Consider the following 24,610-nt stretch of genomic DNA (forward strand, 5'->3'; position numbering starts at 1 on the left):
GGTGAGTCAGCAACATTTGAAACATCCTATGTTTTTCAATTGAGATGGAGCTTGCTTAGAAATAACTTAAATGGCGGTGAGGGTTTAATGCTCCCGATCTTTTTTTTTTTTTTTTTTTTTTTTTTTTTTTTTTTTTTTTTTTGAAATTCAAAAAACCACAATTTTTTCCCTTTTGTATTGAATTAAAAAAAAGCCACTGACTATAGAGGCTCACTTTTCTATTCACAAAATATAAATATACAACAAATTACTACTCCTTCCGTCTCATAATACCTGACACAGTTTTCATTTTCGATCGTATCACAATAGTTGACACGTTACTAAAAATGGAATGGGACCACTAATAAAAAAATATTTTCCTACATTTACTCTCTTCTCACTTACCCAACTCTCACCCCACTTTATTGTTTTCTTAAATATAAAAATACAAAAGATAATATTTTATACTAACAAACAAATATTTTAAAAGAATCCACTTGTAGTTTTGTTAAACTCGGTGTCTACCCTGACATCCCAAGTATTATAAGACGGAGGGAGTACAATACTTTTACTTGAATCGTGATATATAGAGATTCTGTGTTTCAAAGTAATAATCGATACAACGCCCGAACCACATACTAACCTGTGTAAATTAAAAAGCTGCACTAAGGTGATCACTAAGAAACATTACCATCTTGGTACAGACAGACAACAGCTGAACATCACTTTCATAATACACCACCACCAAATTTTTTTTAAAAAAATTAAATTAAAATACCCTTTTGCACGTGCTCCTCACCAATTTCCCCACTATCTTCTTTCTCTTCCAAAAATACACTTAAAAAATCAAAATTAAAGACAAAAAATTAAAAAAAAAAAAAAAAAAAAAAAAAAAAAAAAAAAAAAAAACAATTCATTTCTTCCTTCTCCCTCTTCCTCCTCTTAGCGTGCGCATCACATCAAATCACCAAAATTCATTCAAACCCCCAACTCAAATTCCCCCCATCACATCACCATTATGTAGCTCAAGCTCAGCTAAACTCAACTACACTCACTTTCACACAACTCCATTGAAGAACAATCTCCCATTTTAGAGAGAGAATCATCAATTTCTAGAGAGAGAAACTGTCTGTTGTTTCTGTGAAGATGCAGATACAGATGCAAGCATACAACAGACTACCAAGCAGCGGTCATACGACGCCGTCTCCGCCTCAATCGCCTTCAGTAAGGTCGCCGAGGTACCGCCATGGAAGGTCTAAGCAAGGTCGACCTGGACCTCCACCTCCAAGAACAATGGCGCATCGTTTGGCTTACTTGGTTTTATCAGTTTTGTTGAGGAGACAAGGGATTTTTCTTTTTGCGCCGTTAATTTATATTTCTGGGATGTTGTTTTATATGGGTACTGTTTCGTTTGATGTGGGTCCTGTCATTTCGCATCATCCCGCTCCTGGGTCTGTTTATCGGAGTCCGCAGTTGTATACCAAGCTTCGGCCGGAGATGGATGCTGATAATTCTACTGCTGATGCGGTTAGTTTGTTGTTGTTTTGAGATTTTGATTGGTTTTCTTGGTTTTGTTTGATGGGAATTTTGTTTGGGATTGATTTGTTTGTGGAATTTTGATGTGGGGTTGACTTGTTTTTTGATTGGGGTTTTCGGGTTTTGATTGGGATTTTTGTGGGGTTGGAGGGGGATTTTTGGGGTGGGTTTTGTAATGTGGGTTGTTATTTTGATGATTTGAGCTCTGATTTGTGATTACTTAGGGAAAAAGAGAATGAGAGGGAGATTTGGTCCCATTTTTTTGCTTCTTATGGTGAGATAGATGTGATTTTAGGATGTATTAGCTTTGCGAGTATTTGGAAACTAGTTGAAGGTAATTAGGACCATTACTCTTAATTTAGTGAGACACATTACCCTAATGGTTTCTCTTGAGAATTGCATTGCCATTTACTATGCGCTGATGTTGAGTTTCCACTCGAGATGGTACAGTTTTCAGTGGAGTTGAGACCCTGTTGGTTGTGCATATATAGCAATAGCAGTGTGGTGTTACCGTGGTTGCCTGTTTGGTGCAGAATTTATTCATCTTTGAAAGCTCCAGCTGCATTATTTTTATTTCGTCTCAAGTCATAAAAAACCTAGGTTTACTGTTGCTGGTGAAAGCTTGTAGCAATATAAACATACTGGCAACATAGCATAATAAGTGCCTATTCCAAGTGAGTGGTGCACTCTTGTCTATCTAGCAAGAAGGGCGCAAGCCGGGATTATAAAAGGGCTTGTGAGTTACGATCACGAAGCAAGACAAGTGTGTCAAGTCTAAGTCTAATAGATGCTCTAGCCTGTTGGCGACATGAGCGGGGCTTGATGGGCAATCAAGTTGAGGTAGGCCCAAGTGGGTCCAATGATGAACTTTATCTTTCTAAGGTTTTGTTGAGAATTCATCTGTTTTGGTAGATGTAAAACATGTGGTAACACAATATATATAGAGACCTACGACAACACACACGAGAGGTAACAATGGGTTGGGGGCTTGGATTTCATTATTCAATTGCTCCTAAAGAGCTTCTTTTTGGATTTACAATATTCTCCTACTGAACACTGGATTGATGGTAAAATAACAATGTCATCTAAATCCTTGCAAATTTAAAGAAAAGTCCTAGAATGCATCAAGACATTGATAGGAGATTTGATTCTAACGTTAAGCATAGAAACAAGTAAGATATCTTCACTTTTGTAAGAACCATTGCAAGCTTGTGATTTCTTTCCCTTTCTGAAAAGCCTAGGAAATTTCGTGCTATGGAATCGATAACAATACAAACTATTTATCCTCCTTGCTTTTCTTCCCGGTTAGACTTTTCATAATTTTGCCTGACCTAGGATGGAAATAACCTGAAACAGTTTCAATAATGGTGGGTTTAAAACATTATTTGCAAACCAGAACTTTCTGGAATTCAAAGCTATCTGCTAGAAAGTGTGTCAAATCAGCCTCCTTGAGGTCAACCCATTGGGTTGAAGCATGCAAAGTTAATGCATATTCAATTTTTTTAGCCTCTTTTTATTCCCTCCTTTTAGGCTTTTTTACTTTAAAGAATTTATGTTAACTTTCCTTTTGGTTTAGTTTAGTGACATATTTTTTCTGAAAGGCACACTATCAATACCTGTGATGAAAATGAATTAAAACTAATCTATATCAGCTTGATAAATCAATAATATTTTATAGTTATTACCCTTATAATATTTGATATTGAAAGGTTAAATAGGTTATATGTATCTCTAACTAAAGTAAAAAGACACTTTCAACAAGTTGGGTCAACTCGGAACTTAATAGTTTGGATGCTAATCAACCATTTCTTGACCTAAAATCAAAACAATTCGTCCTATATATCATTGAACCTGATAGACCTGTTAGCGTGGCAATAAAAAGAAGAAAACGGTTGGAATATTTTGTTGGACTTCTATAAACTTAAGGTGATTGCAATTTTATCGAATGCTCTCCCTTTGGGGTTGAGGCCAATCTTACTAGAGTTCTAGGATCCATAATGAATTAATTCTCTTATGGTGCCACTAATTGTGGAAAAATAGATCAATATTCATGACCCTTTTTTCTACATCATGGCTCGTATATGTTGCTTTACAGTTTATGCCTTCACTACCTATTTTGCATAGAACCTTTAGAATAGATGTTTTCCCCATGTTAAGTTGTAATCCCAACCAAGCATGAGCGGAGGTTGTTGATTCTCAAAAGAAGGAATTAATATCATATAGAATTATAGAAAAGGAGGCAAACTTTTGACCTATGACTACTTCTGTTAATGATATTTGAATGAAAAGGTCTCTTGATTTGTAGAAAATCGTCCAAATAGTCATCTAGTGGTTTTTTTTGTTATCACTATCACTATTTAAAAAAGATTACCGGTGAATTTCATAGGCCTTTTGCATCTCTACATGTTTGCAAAATTCTATTTCATGGTATGCCCCATTGACTTGAAGAAAGTTTAATAGCTATCCTATTGGGGAAGTGGAGGAGAACCTTATAAGGTTATAAGGATTAGCTAACAACATAACGTGTAAGACCTTCAGTTGGTGTTCAATTCTCTTGGTGAAATTTAATGCTAGGAAATGGAAAATTTTCTTTTCAAGTTGTGACCTAAGTGGTAGTTGCAAAGGTGGTAGAAGGCTAGTAAGGGCTGTAATAGGGCAACACAACCTATATAAATCATGTCATGCAATCTGTGAAACTTCACACAACACTGCTAAAAATACGCTATTAGTTCATGTCCGTCACTAGGTCTTCTCTTGCGGTTATTCTATGGTTTTTGAATGAAAGGAACATCAGCACTTTAAGCGTAGATGTACATGGTGAGTGCTTGTGGGGTAGAACATTCCCTCTATTATTACTATACACCAATGCTTTGGTATTTTGTTGGGTTTGTCTTTCATGCTGTCAAGTTTGGTTGCCATGCTCACTAAACACTTTGATTTAGATGACATATTTCTCTGTGGTTGAACTTTAGTAATTAAATTACTACCTCCGTTTCATATTATTTGCAACGATTAGACATTTTTCCTCTGTACTTTATGTCAAATCGTTGCAAATAATATGAAATGGAGGTAGTATTATTTTTTGTAAAGTTCTTTTCTAAAATGCTTGCAAACATCTTGGCCTCTGAAGGTGGTTTAATTTGCACTTGTCTGTATTTGTTGCTAATAGGTCAATAGGATTAGATGTGGGTTTCAGTGTTGACTTTAGATATTTGTTTTCTTGTAGATATCAACTATTTGGAAAAATTCGTACAAGGGTGGTGAGTGGAGACCATGTGTAAACAAGTCTACTCCAGGAGGTATGAGTTTACTTGTTGGCTGTCGTTGAACTTAGATTTTGTTTGTTATAATATGTTGTGCTTGACGTATGTGTACTTGTGCTCTTGAAGACTTCATAATAATGAGAAAGGCATTGACTGTATAAAATTATTAGCATATTGGCATGTATTGTGATCTGAGATTATCTTGCTTTGCTCTCAGTTTATGAGTTATTTTCAGCTGTTGCTGTTCCTTAGAAATTGCTTTGTTGTTTGATTTACATGGCATGGAAATTAAATTACTGGGATTTATAAGAAATAATTGACAAATAATATGCATGCCTGGATGTTTTTGCTGGAAGAGACTACTCGGAAAACTGTGTACTTCATTAAGTATTAGCAGACAACGATCTAAGCTTCTGGTATATGAGGTGCTGTGAACTTTAGAGTGATTAGCAATTCACTGTTCCAAAGGGGTAGGCATTGGTGCTGTGAATAATTGATTAGGGAAAAAAAAAATTCCTTAATGCAACATGACATTGATATTTATAGAGGAATGGTAAACTATAATTAGGCAATGAGATCCGAAACTGAGCATGGCTACAAAACTCCAATTTTTTAGGTTGACAAAGACGAGGAGATTCCTTTTGGCATGAGTTAGTGGTACTTTGAAATTTAAATGCTTTGTAATTCATGAAGGAAGGAAGCTTTCTCTACCATAGTACCATAACATACACATGAAAGCTTACTGAGACCAATGCCCTTTGTGGCTTTACTTCAGCAATTGGCCCAATTTTTGGAGTTTTCTTTAGTCAATCACTATCAGGATTTTCTTATGAGAGGTCTGTTGCTTTGCATACTGTTATGCTTGTACAGCGACTGTGTGAGTAAATTCAATGTCCTTTTTCCTACAGTTGCAAATAGGTTGGTTTTTTTTATTTTTTATTTTATTTATTTTTTTTTTCAGTTTTTCTTGAACCCTTCAATGGTAAATCTTATAAGTCAATATTTTCAAGTGTCTGGTTGAGATAGTCCAACAGGGCTCACATTAAAACTAGAGTGGGTAGATTAAGATCAAATTAATTATGACGCAAGCTTATACATAAGAAGCTGCCGATGACAAAAACTAGCCAAGTAGCCAGAATAGAAAAATTCAAATTAAGACAATGATACTTGATTTACTTTTATTCTTTCTTTCCTTCTTTTTTTTTTTTTTTTTTTTTTTTTTTTGTTTTTCTGTAGGTTTTCTTAACCTTATGCTCCTGTTATGATATTTGCCAATCAATTGTATTCCTCTGTGTTTATAATATTGTCCTAGCTTGGCTGATGCAGTTTCATAGGATGTATCTGTTCTTGTAAATGATTTGTTACATGATTGTGTTCATTTCTGAAAATATCTAATCCGAAGCACGTGTATTCATAATAGGCTTGCCTGATTCAAATGGTTACATTTATGTTGAGGCAAATGGTGGCTTGAATCAGCAGAGAGCATCGGTCTGTTCATTGCATCGATAGTTCATTATCCACTTTCTACTGTCAATCTCATTTTTAGGATTGTTTTCTGAGTTTAATCTGTGTTTTGTTCTTTGGTTGTCCTGATTGCCAGATATGCAATGCAGTTGCTGTGGCAGGCTATCTAAACGCCACGCTTGTTATTCCAAATTTTCATTATCATAGCATCTGGAGGGATCCTAGGTTTGTAGTGAATTAATTACTGTTGTGATTCAATGTAATTTATGTTTTAGTGTACTATTTATTAGAGTTTAGTTCCATAAAATGAATTTCTGTAAAATGTTAAAGATCTCCTAAGTTCTAATTCCAGTGAATAAACTTAAGTGGTCTTTTAGTTAAATGGTTTTTTTTTTTTTTTTTTTTTTTTTTTTTTTTTCCTTTTTCTAATACTTTGTAGGTAGTAAAATTCTTTTTTGGTACTTCCATTCATTTATTACTGCAACCTTTTCTTTTCATGGTCTACAGTGCAAACCTTCCACCATTAATATCTTAATTACATGTCACTACCTTTGTTGATGTGGTGAGTGGATGTAAGAAATATGCAAATAAACTTAGCAACTGTGTAGAAAGGTGGGTAGGTGTAAGAAACAATAATTGGATTAAGTAAGAGAGAGTGAGTAGAAAAGTGTAAATTTTGTGGGGTAAGAGGGGTAAACTAGTAACAGAAATTTGCTAAAAAAGGAATAAAGTGAAACTGTTTAGACTTTTTAGAAACGAACGAAAACGGAAAGTGTCAAGAACTTTCAGAATATTGTGTAAATTTGATGTTTACAAGATGCACCTTAAAACGTATCTAACGAGATTTTTCATTGCCTGAATAAAATAAAAATGGTAAAAGTTTGTGGAGTTTGACCACCATTTATTTGCTGATAATAAATTAGAATGGGTGAAGGATTTGATCATTTGGAATCTTGTGAATTGACTCGGAGCTTTTATTTTTTTGTTATTAATTTTACTTCATGCTCTGCAGTAAGTTCAATGACATATACGATGAAGAGTATTTCATGAGTATGTTGCAAAATCACGTACGTGTGGTCAACATGATTCCTGATTACATGATGGCTCGTTATGATCACAACATGAGCAATGTTTACAATTTCAGAATAAAAGCATGGTCTACTATTCAATACTACAAGGACAATGTCCACCCAAAATTGCTTGAAGAGAAGTGAGTGAAAAACCCTTTCCCTCTTTCATTCCATATAAGTTATGCCTACTATGTTGAAATTTGAATAAAAGCTCGAGGGAACTCTGTCATATATAAAATGTGCTGCTATTGTTTCCTTGATATCTGGATATTTTGAATCATCTAAGTGGTTATGTACTACTCCTTATGTTTTTATTTAACTGATTGAGGAAGTATAAAATCTACTCAACCTTCTGCATTGAGACAACTCCACTCCCCCCCCGGGCGAGCGTCTTTTATAACAACTTGAGAAATATCATTAGAATTATGAAGGACTGTGTTGGTACGGGCTGTGCTGCTGATCTCATTGCTCTAGACTATGGTCTTGGGTACATGTGTTTCCTTTTCGTTGCTCTTCCATTGCTCTAGAAGGGAGGGATGAGAGGAGGACGTGAAGGGATCTAGAAGTCTAGAAGTGTTTATTTTTATTTTAAAGTAGAGATATGTAGATGTGTAGCTTGGTTTCTTAGCTACAATGTCTCATAGAAGTTTCTGGACATGCATGTTTTGTTTAATATCTCTTATGGTGTCTTTCTAGTATATTTTAAATAAACAAAAACCTGATAAGAAAAGTCCTTAACTATTGCCAGTCTTCTCTTAATAGTTCTAATCTTGTGTTACCTAAAATCCTATGTTATGTGTCTTCCCTAAATAATCCAATAACATATATTGACTTATACATGTCAAGTTGTGATTGGCTATTGTCATTACACCAAGATGCTTCTTTTTTTAAACTGCCTTGTAAGGTTTTTTAGGTGGGCTTGATTCATTGTGATTGTGCTGCATTGTAATATACTAACTACTATGTTGGGAACTACAATTCTAATGGAATGCCATGGAAGTATTTAACGGATGAACTCTTCTTTGATGCCTATTAGTAATTTCCTTGCTTTGCTGATGGGCTATTTGATGTGGTCAAGGATAAAGTGGGATTAGATGCATTGTTGGAGCTTTAATTTGGTCAAAATGACGTTGATATATCAATATATCTATCAGAGGTGTTCCTGTCTATCTGATTAAATTGTTACTTAGTGATGACGCCAGGGTGGATGCAATTGTAGGTCTTGGTGGAAGTGATGTAACGGGAGAAAATAAGAATCTGGAAGAGGATTCTAGGGTTGCTGGACTGGGTGTGAAGGATTGCTAAGGGAGAAAGAGGAGAGACAAGGGTGGAAAAAAATAAAAATCAAATTAAAGTTTTCATGCTTTTTTGAGTTTTTGATTTTGAATTATTTGGTATTATTTGGGGATGACACTGTACATAGTTGGGGTTATGTTGAGATCACCAATAGGCGGGGTTATTACAAGCAGATCAAAAATGTTAGGGACTACTCTTAACAATTTAAGATGACAAGATTACCAGCAATCCTCCTAATAAGATCTGAAAAAATGATCCCGAATTTGTGTATCTGATAAGGACCTTCCAAGAATAGTCCCTGTAGCTACTATTTTCGTAGTTTTTTCCATATGATATTCAATGACGGAGATGTGGTGTTTTCCAGGAAAAAATTAATAAGAATACAAAGTTCACAGCTCATATGGAAAGAGCCATTTTATAGCAGTTGATATCTTGTTCTAGCTCACAGTTCTATTTCATTATTTTTCTGCAGTAAGTTTGTGAAACATCAAACAAGCTGTACATTTGTACTGCCCTTTGGAAATCCTTCCTATTTTATTGCACCGTATTTGATATCTTGACCATTCATTACCAATCAGCTTTCTGTATCCAATTGCTTAAAAGGTTGTGACATTTTCTAAACCCACTACAGGATGCTTTTTATTTATTTATTTTTTAACTGCTTTTTTAACTAATCATCTCACCCGTACCTGAGTGGTGATACTATTGACTTTAAGTGATTCTAGTATCTTAATTATCAGACTTCTGTAGACGTCTTGCCAATAATTTTACTTGGATAAAGTTTTTGGAAGGACTTGATTTTTGTTCTACTTTATGGTCCAATGAAGAAATTGTTGATTTTTATCTGTTTGTCGTGTTTTTTCTTGTTTTGTGTTTCTTAATTATTTTTTTTTTCCATCCAATTTCCTCTAATTTTTTTCATGGAGGGAAGTCTTCTTCTTCTTCTCATTTTTTTCCGTTCCCTTTTCAAAAGTTTTTATCAGGCCAGAGGTGAAACTGGATGAAAGTTGTAACCATCAATTATTTTATTTCCCAAGTCCTTGCCTAAAATATTTTGGTCTGAGTTATATAAAGTAATTATCTTTCCCCCTGAAAGGACTTTACCGTGCTGATCCTTTTGGTGGAGAACCAGTTGGCTTCACTTTGTTCTTTTCCTTTGTTTATTAATGCTGCGTCATGTACAACTTAGGGTTATAAGGATCTCTCCATTTGCAAATCGATTGTCATTTGACGCTCCTCCAGCTGTTCAACGGCTTAGGTGCTTAGCAAATTATGAAGCTTTGAGGTTCTCAAGCCCAATCTTAACCTTGGGGGAAACACTGGTTGCAAGAATGAAAGAGCGTAGTGCAAGTAGTGGTGGCAAATACGTATCCGTGCATCTTCGATTTGAAGAGGTTAGGTTGCGTTATCTTGCTGTCATATTGTTTGAGAGTTCAGATTTTGCTACTTTTGGGTGCTAGAGGGGACATACTTTATGATATTCATTGAAGTTGATTTCTTTTCTTTTTCTGGTTTTATTACAGGATATGGTTGCGTTTTCTTGTTGTATATTTGATGGTGGTCGGCAAGAAAGATTTGATATGGAGGCAGCAAGAGAAAGAGGTTGGAGAGGCAAATTTACTAAGCCTGGTAGGGTCATTCGTCCTGGTGCCATCAGAATTAATGGAAAGTGTCCACTTACACCTTTGGAGGTAAGAATTTGTTGTTTTGAGGCTTCTAGGTGGTTTAACTTGGTTATTATGTGGTTTATTAATCCCCTCCCCCTCCCCCTCCATTTTCTTTTTCCTCATGCAACTCATTTTAGGACGTGTATGAAGCTATAAAACCATTTCAGAATTAGACAAAATGTTTGGTGAATACCTTGTTCTGTTTTGTTGTTCTCTATAGCAATCTAGTTTCATAGCTATGTAGGGTTTTGTTTGTTTCTTTGAATGCTTGTTTGTTTGTGTGTGTTATGGATTCCCATTCTGAATTTCAAGAGCAGCATGATGATCTATGTTGCAGAAACTGGCAATTATAGATGTATGGTAAGATTTGCAAGAGTTTTGTTATTGCTTCATAATATCTTTTCAGGGTGCTGTATATACTCTGTACTATGCACTTCTTACCATAACACATCCGTGTGCACATAATGCTCTTGCATGTGAAAGGAGGCTGATATTCAAAATTTCATATGTATGCAGACCTTGCCCTTGCTATCACTGAGAGACTGTTTCTGGTAGACCCTTACTCTAAACATTAACCTACTGTAGTCTGAAGCTCTGATCTGATGCCCTGTCTGCTATGATCACTGACAAATAGCATCTAATGTGGAAATAATATGTAGAAAACAATCATGCATTTGGAAAAGGCAATAGGAATATTAACTGGACTGTTCATTTATTTTTGGGAAATTTCCATCGGTGGCCCTATGTTTTTGCATTTCACTTTTGGTTTCCATTTATTTAGGAAATCTAACAAATTCTTGTATTCGTAATTATTTTATGAAGTAACTGTGCTATTTGGAGTCGATTCATTTATAGTATTCCAAGTCTAAAATAATTGGTCATAATCCACAACACTTTCACAATCTGTACAGTTTTTTTCCCAGGGGAGTAAGGTTTACAAATTACAAGGATACTTGGTTAGTTACATTAAAAACTTAAAGGTATTCAGCTTTTATTGCTAAGCCGCTAAGGGCTAACCTAACCTGATTTAGTATGTAAATCCTTTTTGGGGTACCCTGTGAAAATATTTAAATATGAATTGTTTGGGGTTTTGAATGAATCACCTCAAATTACAGAAGTACTGGGTAAAAGATACCAAGCTATAGACTATTTGACTAGGCATGCACTAGTAAAAGAATTTCAGGAATCAAGATAAGCAAAACTGATGCCTAGAAGGCTTATGCTTATCCTAGATATTTTCAGCTGTTTGTATTTCTGCAACTGGATAAATGCAAACATAATATATAACCTATGGGTTTTATTATTTTTTTTTTATTGCACTAACCGCTATATTGAAGGCAAATTGGATTTTCAATGAACTTAAGATCTCAAAGAGCCTATGAAAAGCATTCAATAGAAGGGGCATTGAAGAATAAGAGCCTATGAAAAGCATTCAATAGAAGGGGCATTGAAGAATAGCAATCTTACTTTATTTGTTCCTTGTTGAGACCTAAACTGGTAATCTTGGGAGATTAAACTATTGTAAGGGTCCTTTGGCTGTGAGTAACTGAGTATTGGTTGGAATTCTATTACAATAAAAGTCCAAGCCAAAATCTTCATCATATTCATATGGGGGACTTCTACCTTATTTTCTCCTATACAAACTTGGAAGGAGTATTAGAATTGGATAAATTTCAAAAATTAGTACAAGTATAAACAACTCAACTAAGAATTTGGATGCGGGCTTTATTCATGTATTGCTTTAACCCTTGAAAAAGACATGAGTATTAGTATATTTGTCGTCTGCTCAGTCATGATCGTCATAGGACTTTTGAAGAGCTCACCCATTCTTATGTAACTCTTGGTCATGTATACATGAACATCTTGTCTTTAGAGCTCCAAGAAATTTGCTCTTGAAATGTTACATACTTACGTAGGACTTTTGTTGTTCTTAACTTTTCCCGTGACTTACATTTCAAGACATATATTACTCTGTATATTTAAGTCTTATCTGAAGATACTTTGCAATATGTTTGCCTTTTGAATCAGGTTGGTTTGATGCTTCGTGGTATGGGCTTTGATAGAAATACATCTATATATTTGGCTTCAGGAAAGATATATGACGCTGAAAGAAATATGGCCCCATTATTTGAAATGTTTCCTCTTTTGCAAACTAAAGAGATGCTTGCATCTCCAGAGGAGTTGGCACCATATCAGGTTTGTATATTTGCATCCTTTACATTATATGCTTTTTGTCTGGTAAAGTTTCTTACTCCTAGCCCTCACTTTTCTCTCCTTTATTACTCTTCCCCCAGAATTATTCTTCCAGGATGGCTGGTATAGACTATACAGTTTGCCTTCATAGTGAAGTTTTTGTTACCACTCAAGGAGGTAATTTCCCTCATTTTTTGATGGGGCATCGGAGATACTTGTACGGTGGGCATTCAAAGACCATTCGTCCAGATAAGCGAAAGTTGGCACAAATTTTTGATAATCCTAGTATTGGGTATGTATCAATCTCTTAATTATGGTGTCTTTATGTTCTATTACTTAGTTTATGTCTTATGAGTGGATTGGTGTGTTTTCCTATTTGAAGGTCTTAAGGATTTTGGGCCAATTCAGATGCTTTTGGATCTGCATTAAATGTTCTTTGATTATCTTAACTTACTAGTACAAAAACACAGATCAGAAATCATGCGTGTAAAATACTTGACTTTTTTTTTTTACTTTACTCACTCAAAGGGAAAGTGGGACTGTTTCCCCCTTTTTACTCCTAGTCCTTTTACATTCCAATTTTGTGATTCAGTTGAGGTAGAAGATGGAGGAAATTAGACGCTCAAGGAGGTGGAGGTTAGGACTTAGGACTTAGGAGTTAGGGCGCATATTTGCTCCTTTTGTTCTACTTATAAGGGTTGTAGTTCGTAGAAACCTTAAAAAATAAAAGCGTTTTTAGTTAAGTCTTTCAAAGATCTTAATATATTTTTCTCCCTGGAATCCTTGGCTATTAGATTTGTTGTTGATTGTCTAGTTTTAGGAAAAAGGTTAAAAGCAATTGTTTTCATCTAAAGAAAAATTCTTTAAAAATCCAAATAGTTTGGATTCGAATGGACTCATTAGGTTTATAAACATTAGGTGATTTATCCATGGTAACCTTGAGGCTTTATAGACTTAGAGTAACATTCAAATTGACCCTATGATTTTGCAAATACTTGAAGTAACCTTGAATTATTGGAAAATCTTATCCAATAAACTCACTGCTAAGGGAAGCTGAAGTTGTTAAAAATAAAAATGGTTTCTCTTCCCCTTGGATCCTTCCTCTTTTCTGTCAATTGTGTATTTTCATACCTCCGGAACAGGATAAGATAAGGAGAAAAAATATCGAGAGAGAAAGAGATGTATATATATATATATGTCAAATGAGAAGTTCCTTAAGATGAGAAGGATTTTTTGTGCATAATTTTTAAACTAAATGTGCAAAAAAAAAAAATTTTGACTCAAATTTGATGTGCATAATTTTTGAACAAATGTGCTAAATTTTCGTTTTTCTAGAAAATAAAAAAATTGTATCAGTGTAAAACACAATTATGCACATTCAATATAAAAAAATGCACATTTAGTATAAAATATATGCACATTTTTTCCTTCTCATCTTCTCTTTTTAAGGTCCTTCTCATTGGATCCCAACCCTATATATATATATATATATATATATATATATATATATATATATATATATAACGTTTTAAATGCACAAGTTGATAAAGAGTGTTTAAATAGTCTAGTCATGATAAAGAGAAAGGAGGAGAAAGAGTGGAAGAGTAAGGAGTATGTATACTGAGAGAGAGAAATGTGAAGAGGAGGAAATATAAATAAAACTTTTAATAAGTACAAGTTGATAAAGAGAGTTTAAATAGTTTTATTAATGATAAAGAGAAAGGAGGAGAAGGAATGGAAGAATATTATTATATAATGAGAGAGAGAGAGATGTAAAGAGAAGGAAATATAAATAGAACTTTTAGAAATCACAAGTTGAAAGAGAGTTTAAATAGTTTAGTAATGATAAGGTGAAGGGAGGAGGAGAAAGAACGAAAAAGGATAACGTACGAGTATTTTTGACAATGCTATATTGCCTTAAGGTTCTTTTGGATATGACTCCCTGACCTCATCTTAAAAGCATGGGGTCAATTTGAGTATTATGCTAATCTCTTGAAAGTGGTATTAAAACAAACTATGAATAATGTTTTCACTTGAACCCAAAAAAAAAAAAAAAAAAGAATAATGTTTTCACAAATATAAATAGAATAATGTTGGGAGAAGTTTGTGAACGGGATTCCCCTCTCTCTCCCTGTAAATGGGGGTCGTGTGAGCTGTATCAGCATGGTGATGATTAGAAGTGTTGGTGAATATGCTTGTAGTCTGTACAACTATTTATATTGGCTCTTTGGGCTTGCTTGTGGATTTTATTGTGACGTTTTACCTCTTTTCTGTTCTTCGTTCGTTTTAATAATATTTTTGTAGCTTAGTTTTGGAATGAATTGTATTTGCAAAGTTATGATGTTGATATCAGCTAAAGTCATTTTTACTGGGTTGGCATAATCAGATGGAAAACATTCAAGAGGCATATGCTAAACATGCGATCACATAGTGATTCCAAGGGTTTCGAGCTTAAAAGGCCAAATGACTCTATATACAGCTTCCCATGTCCAGACTGTATGTGCCGAATCGGTAAATCGGAAGATTCAAGATCAGCGTCTGCAACGTGATCTCCTGCCATCAAAATCATATGGATAATCTTTCATGTTAATGGTTCTACAGATGTGGCTAACTGCCAAATCTATTTTACATTGATTCTTTCATTCTTTTCCCTTTTCCTTTGTGGAAAAAAAAGGGTAACACAGTTCAGTTTTGGAACTCCAACGATTTGGTTGGACGGTGTAGTCTGATTATTTGACCAGAGCAAGGCATCACGTCTTTTTGTACATGATCTGGAAGTAGAAGTGACGCCACAGTATCTTTACATTGAAGGAATTGCTCTGGTATTGACTATACACTCGGTTGCAGCTGCTGTATCTAACAAGCTGCGAAATGACATTGCCATTTGTTTATCCACTAATTTTGTCCATTCTTTTCTTTTTTGTTTTTTCTTTTAATTAATTTTTTAATTGTTGTACATGATACGATTTGGACAATTGTAAAATTGTACAAAGCATGTTGGAGCTCTGTACCAGTTTTTTGTCATCATCTAGAGTAATTCATTCTTTTAAAATAGTGTTGTACTCTTGTGTGCGTACATCGCTTTCTGGTGGTTTTTGTTTTGAGGTTAATGTAGGTAGGTTAGTAATTAGGCTGCGCTCCAGTTTAGATGCAGCTCCAGCCTACTGTTGTACTTGTTCATGTGAGTATAATATCAGGAATTTAACTGCAGAAACTCCCTATTTGACAGTAAGATTATAGGATCTATCCCTCTCATTACAAACTATCCCTTGTGCTTCAAAGTGCCTTGTCAAGTTATCAAATTCTTATTTTGTATCCCAGCCACTTGAGATCGAGGACTTTACATTACAAAGATTTAACTGTTTGCCTTTCTAACTACCGATGGATGTTGGCTAGGCTAAGCCTCGTGCCAAGCTCAAATGCTTATCGTCAATGGATCATGTTATCATGTGCTTGTGTGCCTATGTCAAATGTCACTTATATGCGTTTGTCTTGTTATAATATATAACAAAAATCTGGTGAAGGCAAGACCCACAATCTATCTTGCAAAAGCATGGCTTCATTCACCTTTTGGATGAGAAAATACAAGTTTATGTTTTTAATGAACAAATTTTGTTTATCAAATGGCGAAATAGTAAATAAATCAACTACTTTTTATTAAAATTGGATCAACAATACCAAAAAAAAAAAAAAAAAAAAAAAAAAAACCATGGCTTCATTCACCTTTTGGATGAGAAAATACAAGTTTATGTCTTTGATGAACAAATTTTGTTTATCAAATGGCAAAATAGTAAATAAATCAACTACTTTTTATTAAAATTGGATCAACAACAGAAAAAAAAAAAAAAAAAAAGAAGTTATTGATTTATTTACGTTTTTGACATTTTATAAACTAGAACTTTCTCCTTTTGGATCTGTAGAAAAATGCTTCAAAAATGAAAATGCAATGTGTTCATGATTTGATCACATTTTTTTACGACAATCTTGTAACCTAACTCAAAATTTGGACGTCCAATTGAAAACATGATGACAAATTCAGGGGATTATGACTGAAAATTTTACGGTACCCTTTTGAAAAGTGAATACCACAAGCCTTATAATATGACATGATTTGATTGGATGTACTTTGCCATAATCTTTGACTTTTCAAAGCATATTTTAATTAATTCTTTTAGTAATTTTTGAAATTCATTTTTTATTTTCAAAAATTTTAGTTTACGAAATTCTTTTTTAAGTTCTTAATTAATTTTAGAAAATTAAAATTAGATTAAAAATCAAAATAAAAAAAAAATAAAAAACTATTCTTCATTGTTCTCATTCAAAATTAGTACTTTTTGAAATTTTGTCACTTTTATTCAGCAATTCATTCAATGTTTCAAACCTAGATTCGATCTAGTCATGTCGTTCATCAATTCATATTGCAACGTTTCGTATTTTTTAGTTTTTGTTTTGAGGTTCTTGTTCTTAAAAAATCTCAACAACAAATGCATTTTTAAGTATTTGTTAAGGAAGAATTACTCGCATAAGCGTTTGACAATATCATGGTGGCTGGTGGCATAGTGATTTAGGCTGAATGATTGGTGTTTATTCGACTTCCGGTGGCATAGTGATTTAGGCTGAATGGTAGGCGTTTATTCGAATGTGTAATCGAAGAAGCCATTCGTTCGTTTTTTCTTTTCGTTCTAGTTTCATTCGTAAACGTGTAATTAATTTTTTGCGAAGTTATTTGTGGCTTAGGTAATGACCTAAACTACTTTTGGTCATTACCTAAACTACGTTGGGTCATTATCTAAAGTAATTTAGGTCATTACCTAAGACACTCGGTAATTATGATTTTGGATGAACAACTATAAAGAACAAGATAAACACAATTTTCTTTTAATCTTAACTATTTGAACTTAATTTTTAATTTAATTTTGATTTTTTAAAATTAATTAAGAAATGAAAATAGGAATTTTAGAATTTATAAAGTATAAATTATGAAAAAAAAAGAATTTTAGAAATTACAAAAATGAATTTTAATTTAAATATGCTTTGAAATGTCAAAGATTACATGGCAAAGTACATTTGATCAAATCATGCCACATAATAAGGATTGTGGTAGTCACTTTTCATACGGCTACTTAATATGTGTCATCAAACTGGTTGCTTGTCATGTTTCCTTTAGGTCCATTAGCTGGGTTATATGAGTCAATGCACATCAAATTTTATTTCGGGCCACTCTAGATATGATTGAGTTGTTTTTGGGTCTGGTCAATCACTTTTTAACTGTTTTGCTGCTTGTGGCCTTTGATTTATTATAAGTTAAAAAAAATTGTATAAACAAAGGCTTAAGAAAAGCCAACCAATGCTCTTTTAAGATGGACATCAAGAGAAAAAAAAAGTGTTAACAAAAATAAAAAAAGGTTGTACTTTAGGGGGTGGGGGTGAGAGAGTGCGAGAGTTTTTTTTTTGTTTTTTTTTTGTTTTTTTTTTCTGACTTAATATGAAGTAATTAGAGAAAATATTCACCCAAAAAATTCAGAGGAACCAATTGTTAGAATGGCATGAGGATTGGTCATGGAGTCATGGGTGATGTGGAAGAGAGAGATACTTATAAAGTAAATTGATGGCTACCATTGGAGTGAGCAACTAATAGTGATGCTTTAACGGTGTTATAATATCATAGATTATACAAATATTTAATAAAAGAAACTTATTGTAAAGTTTTATTATATTGAATGGCGGAAAGAAAAGGAATGTTTTACTTGCGTGAATTACTCTTCATACGTGTCACACCGACCCACCCAAATTAAACACATACTTTTCTCTCCTCTCTCCTCACTCCTCATTTCCTACTTTCAGAAACTTTAATTTCTCTCTCCTTTTTTTTTTCCTCTCTCCTCTCCACTCCTCAGACTTTTCTCTTACTTTCATTTTTTTTGGTGATTCAAGTTTTTTCTGCATTCCATTTGTTATATTCCTTCGATTTTCAAGTTTATTTTCTAAATTAATTGTGTTTTTCTATAATCAAATTTGAGGTTTGTTTAATCTATATTTTTTTTTTTTTACTTTATGGTTTTCTTTTTTTTTTGATCAGTTTTTGATTAAAATGATAAGGTTAAACTTACGAAGAAGATAATTGCTCATTTTGCTATTCAAACAAATAAATAGATGCTATACGAAGTATAATTTTCTATATTTGTGATGTAATTTTTTATTTTATCCTTTTGTGCTTAATTTGTTGATTTTTCTATGTTTTTATGCATCAACTTTTGTTACAATATGGGTAACTTTTACGAAATTATATGTTGTAAGTTTAACAGTAACATTTGTGAGTGAATAGATAATGGGTAACTTTTGTGATTTTAAGGGTAATTTCATACTTTGTGTTTATTATAGGATAACCTTATATGTCCAAAGGGGTAACTTTGTATTTATATGGGTTATTTTTGAAAAAAAAAAACTGGTGAGATTATGGATAATTTTTGTGAAAATACGAGTCATTTTTGTGAAAATGTGGGTCACTTTTGTAAAACTATGAGTCACTTTTGTGAAAATATGGGTGACTATGAAAAAAAAAACTACTCCGTATTGTTACTGTTCACACGTGCAAAATTCTCAACGTACAGTAAAATTACTATAAATCGGGGGCATGCAAAAGTTTTACCGTAGATTAAGATTAAGCATGTCTAATAAAACCCTTCATTTAGGAGATTAAATATCTATGATACATGGCTATAATTTTGACTGGAAAATATTGTGTATGTAAGTCTGAAGCTTGAGCGATTTTAAGCATATCTAATATTCCCTTGATAATGGAATGTTAGAAGATTTCAAGATTTCTTAATTATGCTCGCTCTTTTTGATTAACATATTTTACATTCTAATGTCTACATCGACAATGACAAACATAAATTATTTTAGTGGTTCAAAGTAAACCTGCAAAATCAATTGAGATGATTTCCCTTAATAACGTTAAAACAAAAACAAATTCCCATTTGGTATTTGTATTAAAACAAATTCCCTAAATAATGTCCACAATACATAGGCTTGGTATTAAAGGTTTGTTAATTGTAATTTGCTTCGGTATGCGCTAACATCATCAACCTTTCTAATAAAGCCGCTAATGTTATTAGCGGTTATATTGGTAAACAAGATAGTAAGTAGTGACTTTTACTTGGAAAAAAAAAGAAATAAATGGAAATGAGACCGTTTAATAGGTCTATTTGAATCTATAAATTATCACGTGTCCCCGCGACCTTACCTCTACAAGAAGGCTGCAACTTTGTTTTTTCAGTCATTTATTTACAGAGAGAAAGAGAAATGTTGTCATTAAAAATAGGTCTCTTTGAATATTTTTAAAAAAATCTGATGACAATAGTGGTTCTTGAACAAGAACTAACCGCTAATATCATAAGTGGTTTTAAGCTAAATCAAAATTGACACTATAAACCAATCCTACGTGGACCGTAGATTGGAATTTGTTTTATGAATAATGCAATTGAGGAATTTATTTTAAGACTATAATGCGATTGAGGAATTTATTTTTCCTTTAGCAATATTGTGGGAAATCACCTGAATGTGGGACTAAGCCTTCTGAAAGAGAAAGACAATAAAGTGCTTTGTTTCTAAGAAATAAAAAAACTAGAAAGAGAAAAAGGATTCCAAATTCGATTGATAGTTTTAAAGAGATAAAACTAGGAAATTTTGTCAAGAATTACCAATAAAAGGCTTAACGCTGTGTTTTGGAAACAACTATAGTACCTATTACTTTTTTAAAGAACTACCACAAAGTTGTAAAATGTTTAACTAGTACTACCACTCTAACAATTGCGGCTAGAATATTCGGCATGTATGTTCCACTTTTTACCTTTATCTCATAAAATCACCATCTAAATTGACTAAATTACCCTTTATAAAGGTAAAAAGTGGTAAAAAGTGAGACCTAAATGCTGGAGATTCTAATAGAATTTGCTGGAGTGGTAGTGCTTCTTAAATTTCTTACAACTTTGTGGTAGTTCTTTTAAAAAAAATTAATAGGTAGTTGTTTATTTTCAAAACACGTGCTTTAATTGGTAGTTGTTGACAAAATTTCCATAAAACTACTTGGTACTTACCCAAAGTAAAATTGCTAATTCAATTGAAAGGGAATTTTTTTCCATTAATCACTGACTAATAAATTTGCAATTTATTTAACTAAAAACTGCTAATTCATTTAGCAGTTTATCATTGTTAACCTCTAATTTATTTGTGTTAATTAATAATAATAAAAAATAGTCTTTTTAAACTAATGTGGATGGTATATTGAAATTTAATTTAAAAAATGAGGTTTGGTTATTAGAAATTCTTTACATCCCTATGTGTTTTCTAGGAAAATCATTTCAAACTTTATATCCATAACTTTTTAAGATAATTGATTAAATTGAGGTAATTCACCAGTAAACTACATATTAAAAACAATCTATCTTTCCCATCTTGTGTTTCGCTCAAGGAAATCTAAATGCGTAACATTGGAAATGAGGACCATTTCCAACAAAAATATAGCTAATTATAGTCACGCGGTGTAATCCCCCGTATTTTTAAATAATTTATAAATGAAATGTATTTTTCTGGAATTTATTCTACAAGTTTCAAATTATTTTTGGCTTGATAAATGATTTTATTACAAAGAAATTTTTATGAACCATCATTTTACAATTTATGCCCATACAAACAAAGCTTAGTCCATTTTTATTCCTTAATTGGCCCATTATTTTTATGAGCTCCAATATTCCTACTTACCCTACAACTCTCTCTCCTATAAATACCCCATACATCCCCAAAATTTTCCCCACACAAAAGGTTAGTCTTATTTTCTTTCTCCTTTATTTTATTTTTCTTTTCTTTTCCTTTATTTTCCTTTATTTTTTTTCTTTCTTTTTTTTTTATTTTCTTTCTTTCTTTCTTTTTCCTACGTGAGTTTCCTCAAGACTTCTTCCGCCAGCCACCTGCGACGCACCCACCTACCGCCGTTGCCAGATCACCGGCGACCACCCAGCCGTGGCCCACCGTGGCTGCCCCTTCTTCTTCCTCCTCCTTTGTTTTCTTTTATTTTGCTTAATATTTATTAAATTGTTTTGGGTTTAATTTTTATTGTTTGAAATTGATTAAATTAGTATCAAATTTATGTTTTTGATGTTTAAACTAATAATTTTAGATTATATTTAAGTTATGAATTTTTAGATTTTGTAATTTTAAAACATAGGGTTTTAATTTAATTAAATTGGGATTTTAGGGTTCTTATGATAAATAAATTTGGGGTTTTTGTCCCTATTCAATTTCTATTGATTAATTAAGCATAAAAACATGTTTTAAAGGACGTTTTAAGGAGTTTTAATCAAATTTATATTGCTGGAAATTTATTGTATTAATTTATGGGAAATTTTCACTTTTACTACCAGCAAAACACATGCATTTCACTTTTGCTACCGGAGAAAATTTTTATTTTATTTTGCTACCATACAAAAGCAAGTTTGTTAAAAATTGCTACCACTTAACGGAATATGTTAATGTTGCGTTAAATTTATTTTTTTTTAAAAAAATAAAAAATTTAAAAATAAAAAATTTAAAAAACCCAGCCACCCTTAGAACCAGCCCAGCCCTTCCCATTAGCCACCTTCCCCCCTCCCCCCTACGGGCGGCCGGCGCCCAAAGCTGCGGCCGGCGCTGGCGATCCTATCCTACTCCCTTTCCCTCATAAACGCAGCCCAGCCCCTTCCCTTTTCCCCTTCTTGTTGCCCCGACCCCAACCACCACACCGAAAACCACCCTGAGACCCAACTCCATAGAAAAAATCCCCCCACTAAATTCACCAATGGAAAACAAAAACTTCTTCAAATTACTAAAAAATTCTACAGTTTAAGCAATACCCACAAGTTCAAATCAGTTATAAACTATGAAACGTAGCTAAATTTACTAAAGTTGTAAACTTTTGAAGTACCCAGAAGCTAAAAATGTTCAAGTTAGTGTTTTTTTTTTTTTTTACAAAATTTGGTGGCTGAAAGTGCAGAATTGCGGTTACAAGGTAAGAAAAAACGAAAACGATTTGGAGGTAATTTCTTGACAAGCTTGATTTGGAGTTGATCAACGGCGGAGGAGATTGCGGCGGCTGATCGGAGAGCGCGCAGGAGGGGAGAGAGATAGGTGTTGTAGACCTGGTTGGGGTAGCAAGAAGGGGAAAAGGGAGGGGGCTGGGCTGCGTTGGTGGGGGAGAGGGAATGGGATGGGGTCGCCGGCGCCGACCGCAACTTTGGACACCGGCCACCGGCAGGGGGGGAGGGTGGCTAACGGGAGGGGATGGGATGGTTTTAAGGGTGGTTAGTTTTCTTTTTAAAAAAAAAATTTAATTTTTTTTTTTTGGTGGCTGACGGGGAGGCAATTAGGGTGGCTAAGGAGGGAGTAGTGACTGGAAGGTGATAGTGAAGGTGGCTGGATTTCACTAACGGAATTACTAACTGAAAGTGTTAAGTGGTAGCAATTTTTAACAAACTTGCTTTTGTATGGTAGCAAAATAAAATAAAAATTTTCTCCGGTAGCAAAAGTGAAATGCATGTGTTTTGCTTGTAACCAAAGTGAAAATTTCCTAATTTATGATTGTTGGCTGTTGTCTAGGAAGTGATTATTCCCTAAGAGACTTTAAATTGATTAAAAGTGGTACAAAGGATTATTTATACGAGGTACGTACATGTCTACTTCGTTGTGAGTAGTATCATGTTTAGATACCAAAAGAAAAGAACTTAGTTTCATGTTTAGGGAACACTTGGATGAAAATTGTTTGGCTATACATTTAATTAATTCATGTGCTTATGTTTATGAGACATGTTTTGATGAATTGATTATGTTTGTATGGAATTATGGATACAAGCATGTTGAATCATATTATATAATTGTTTGTATGGAATGTTGATACAAGCATATTTTTATTGGACTGGTTTGTTAACCACATTTGGATTATTGAAGGATTGGAATTGAATGATTTAAGTGGAATGAATTTATTAATTATTCTATGAGTTTATTATTATTTTATTTATTACTCAAGCATGTGTTGTTAATATGTTGAGTAAAAGTGGATTAAGCCGAAATGGCTAGGTAGGTTGACTATGTTCAACAATTTTGGATGTTTTGGAATTTAAAAGGAATTAAAGGTCAATTTGCGATGTGATCATCATTGTCCTAAAAAAGATTAAAAGTGAATTGTATGTATGATTGTTATGTATGGTCTAATTGAATGAGTCGGCTATTAATTAAAATTGTATTCACGTAAAGTGGAACATGGATGAACAATAAAACTCCGAAAAGCGTGCACTTCTAGAGTATTGACAATTATGGGTTGGGGTACACGGTGGTAGCCCGTGGCTTTCCGAGGCTTGTTTGATCAACATGTCCTCTTTTCTTTTGGTATTTACAATTTTATTTTATAATGAAAGTTAGATGGGATCCTAGACTAATTGTGAGAATGGAGTCACGCCCATTCTTGCATTGCGCTAAATTTTATTTTAAATGGTCATTTGGGACCAAAATGATTTGGTGGATTGGACAACCTCGTCTATTGCTTACTCCAAATTAAATTCATTAAATTAAATATAAAGAGTCAAGTGTTTGGAATTGGTTAGAAAGTATGTTGAGTCAATTGAATTGTTTAAGTGCAGAGTCTTGATTAATGAATTTGTGTTGTATGTTTATTTGCTTTAATTAATTGAGCATGTTAGGTCTGGTACGTTGTAGCTTGTATGTATTCAGCTTTGCTGATTGCGTGCTTTTGTGTGTGTTTTCTTTTGGTCATGACCTTTGCCTTTCAATGACCCTGTGATGATCCAATTATTACACTTGTATTATTAGGGAGCAGTATTGCACAGGTTAGCTTGATGATGTGAAGTTCGGGGATTTGACATACACATTGTCAAGAGATTAGTGTGATTGAGAGTATTCGTTATTTGTGTTGAATTTAATTATATTTTACTATTTCATTTATGTTTTGGGATTTTGAATATTGATTTGGTTTTTAAATAAGAGCCTTTATGGTTCGAGTTTGTAAGCTTTGACTTAATGATTTTCTTTATTATATTATTTCAAGATTTAAGTTGGATTTTCCACTACGATACTTTGATAAAGCCTTAACGTT

At 33.4% G+C, this 24,610-nt stretch overlaps 1 protein-coding gene across 1 annotated transcript; it reads left to right on the forward strand.

Moving 5' to 3' along the window:
• Positions 1 to 858: 858 nt before the first annotated feature.
• LOC145563790 (protein ESMERALDA 1-like) lies at positions 859 to 15,733 on the forward strand. The gene is made up of 10 exons (XM_081624215.1): positions 859 to 1,506; positions 4,742 to 4,814; positions 6,199 to 6,266; positions 6,379 to 6,467; positions 7,255 to 7,452; positions 9,798 to 10,002; positions 10,132 to 10,299; positions 12,304 to 12,471; positions 12,570 to 12,760; positions 14,855 to 15,733. Exons 1-10 carry the CDS (start codon positions 1,126 to 1,128, stop codon positions 15,015 to 15,017), a joined length of 1,704 nt encoding a protein of 567 aa, XP_081480341.1. The 5' UTR covers positions 859 to 1,125; the 3' UTR covers positions 15,018 to 15,733.
• The last annotated feature ends 8,877 nt before the right edge of the window (positions 15,734 to 24,610 follow it).

The sequence above is a fragment of the Chenopodium album genome, chromosome 10 (genome assembly GCF_948465745.1).
Source record: "Chenopodium album chromosome 10, dcCheAlbu1.1, whole genome shotgun sequence".
Lineage (NCBI taxonomy): Eukaryota > Viridiplantae > Streptophyta > Magnoliopsida > Caryophyllales > Amaranthaceae > Chenopodium > Chenopodium album.

What these genes read in the sequence shown, in the direction of transcription:
- LOC145563790 (XM_081624215.1), top strand. Translation starts at nt 1,126, where the DNA reads ATGCAGATACAGATGCAAGCATACAACAGACTACCAAGCAGCGGTCAT. An exon ending in ATAATTCTACTGCTGATGCG is followed by an intron (nt 1,507 to 4,741) that starts GTTAGTTTGTTG and finishes GTTTTCTTGTAG; the next exon opens with ATATCAACTATTTGGAAAAA. An exon ending in AGGAGTTGGCACCATATCAG is followed by an intron (nt 12,472 to 12,569) that starts GTTTGTATATTT and finishes CTCTTCCCCCAG; the next exon opens with AATTATTCTTCCAGGATGGC.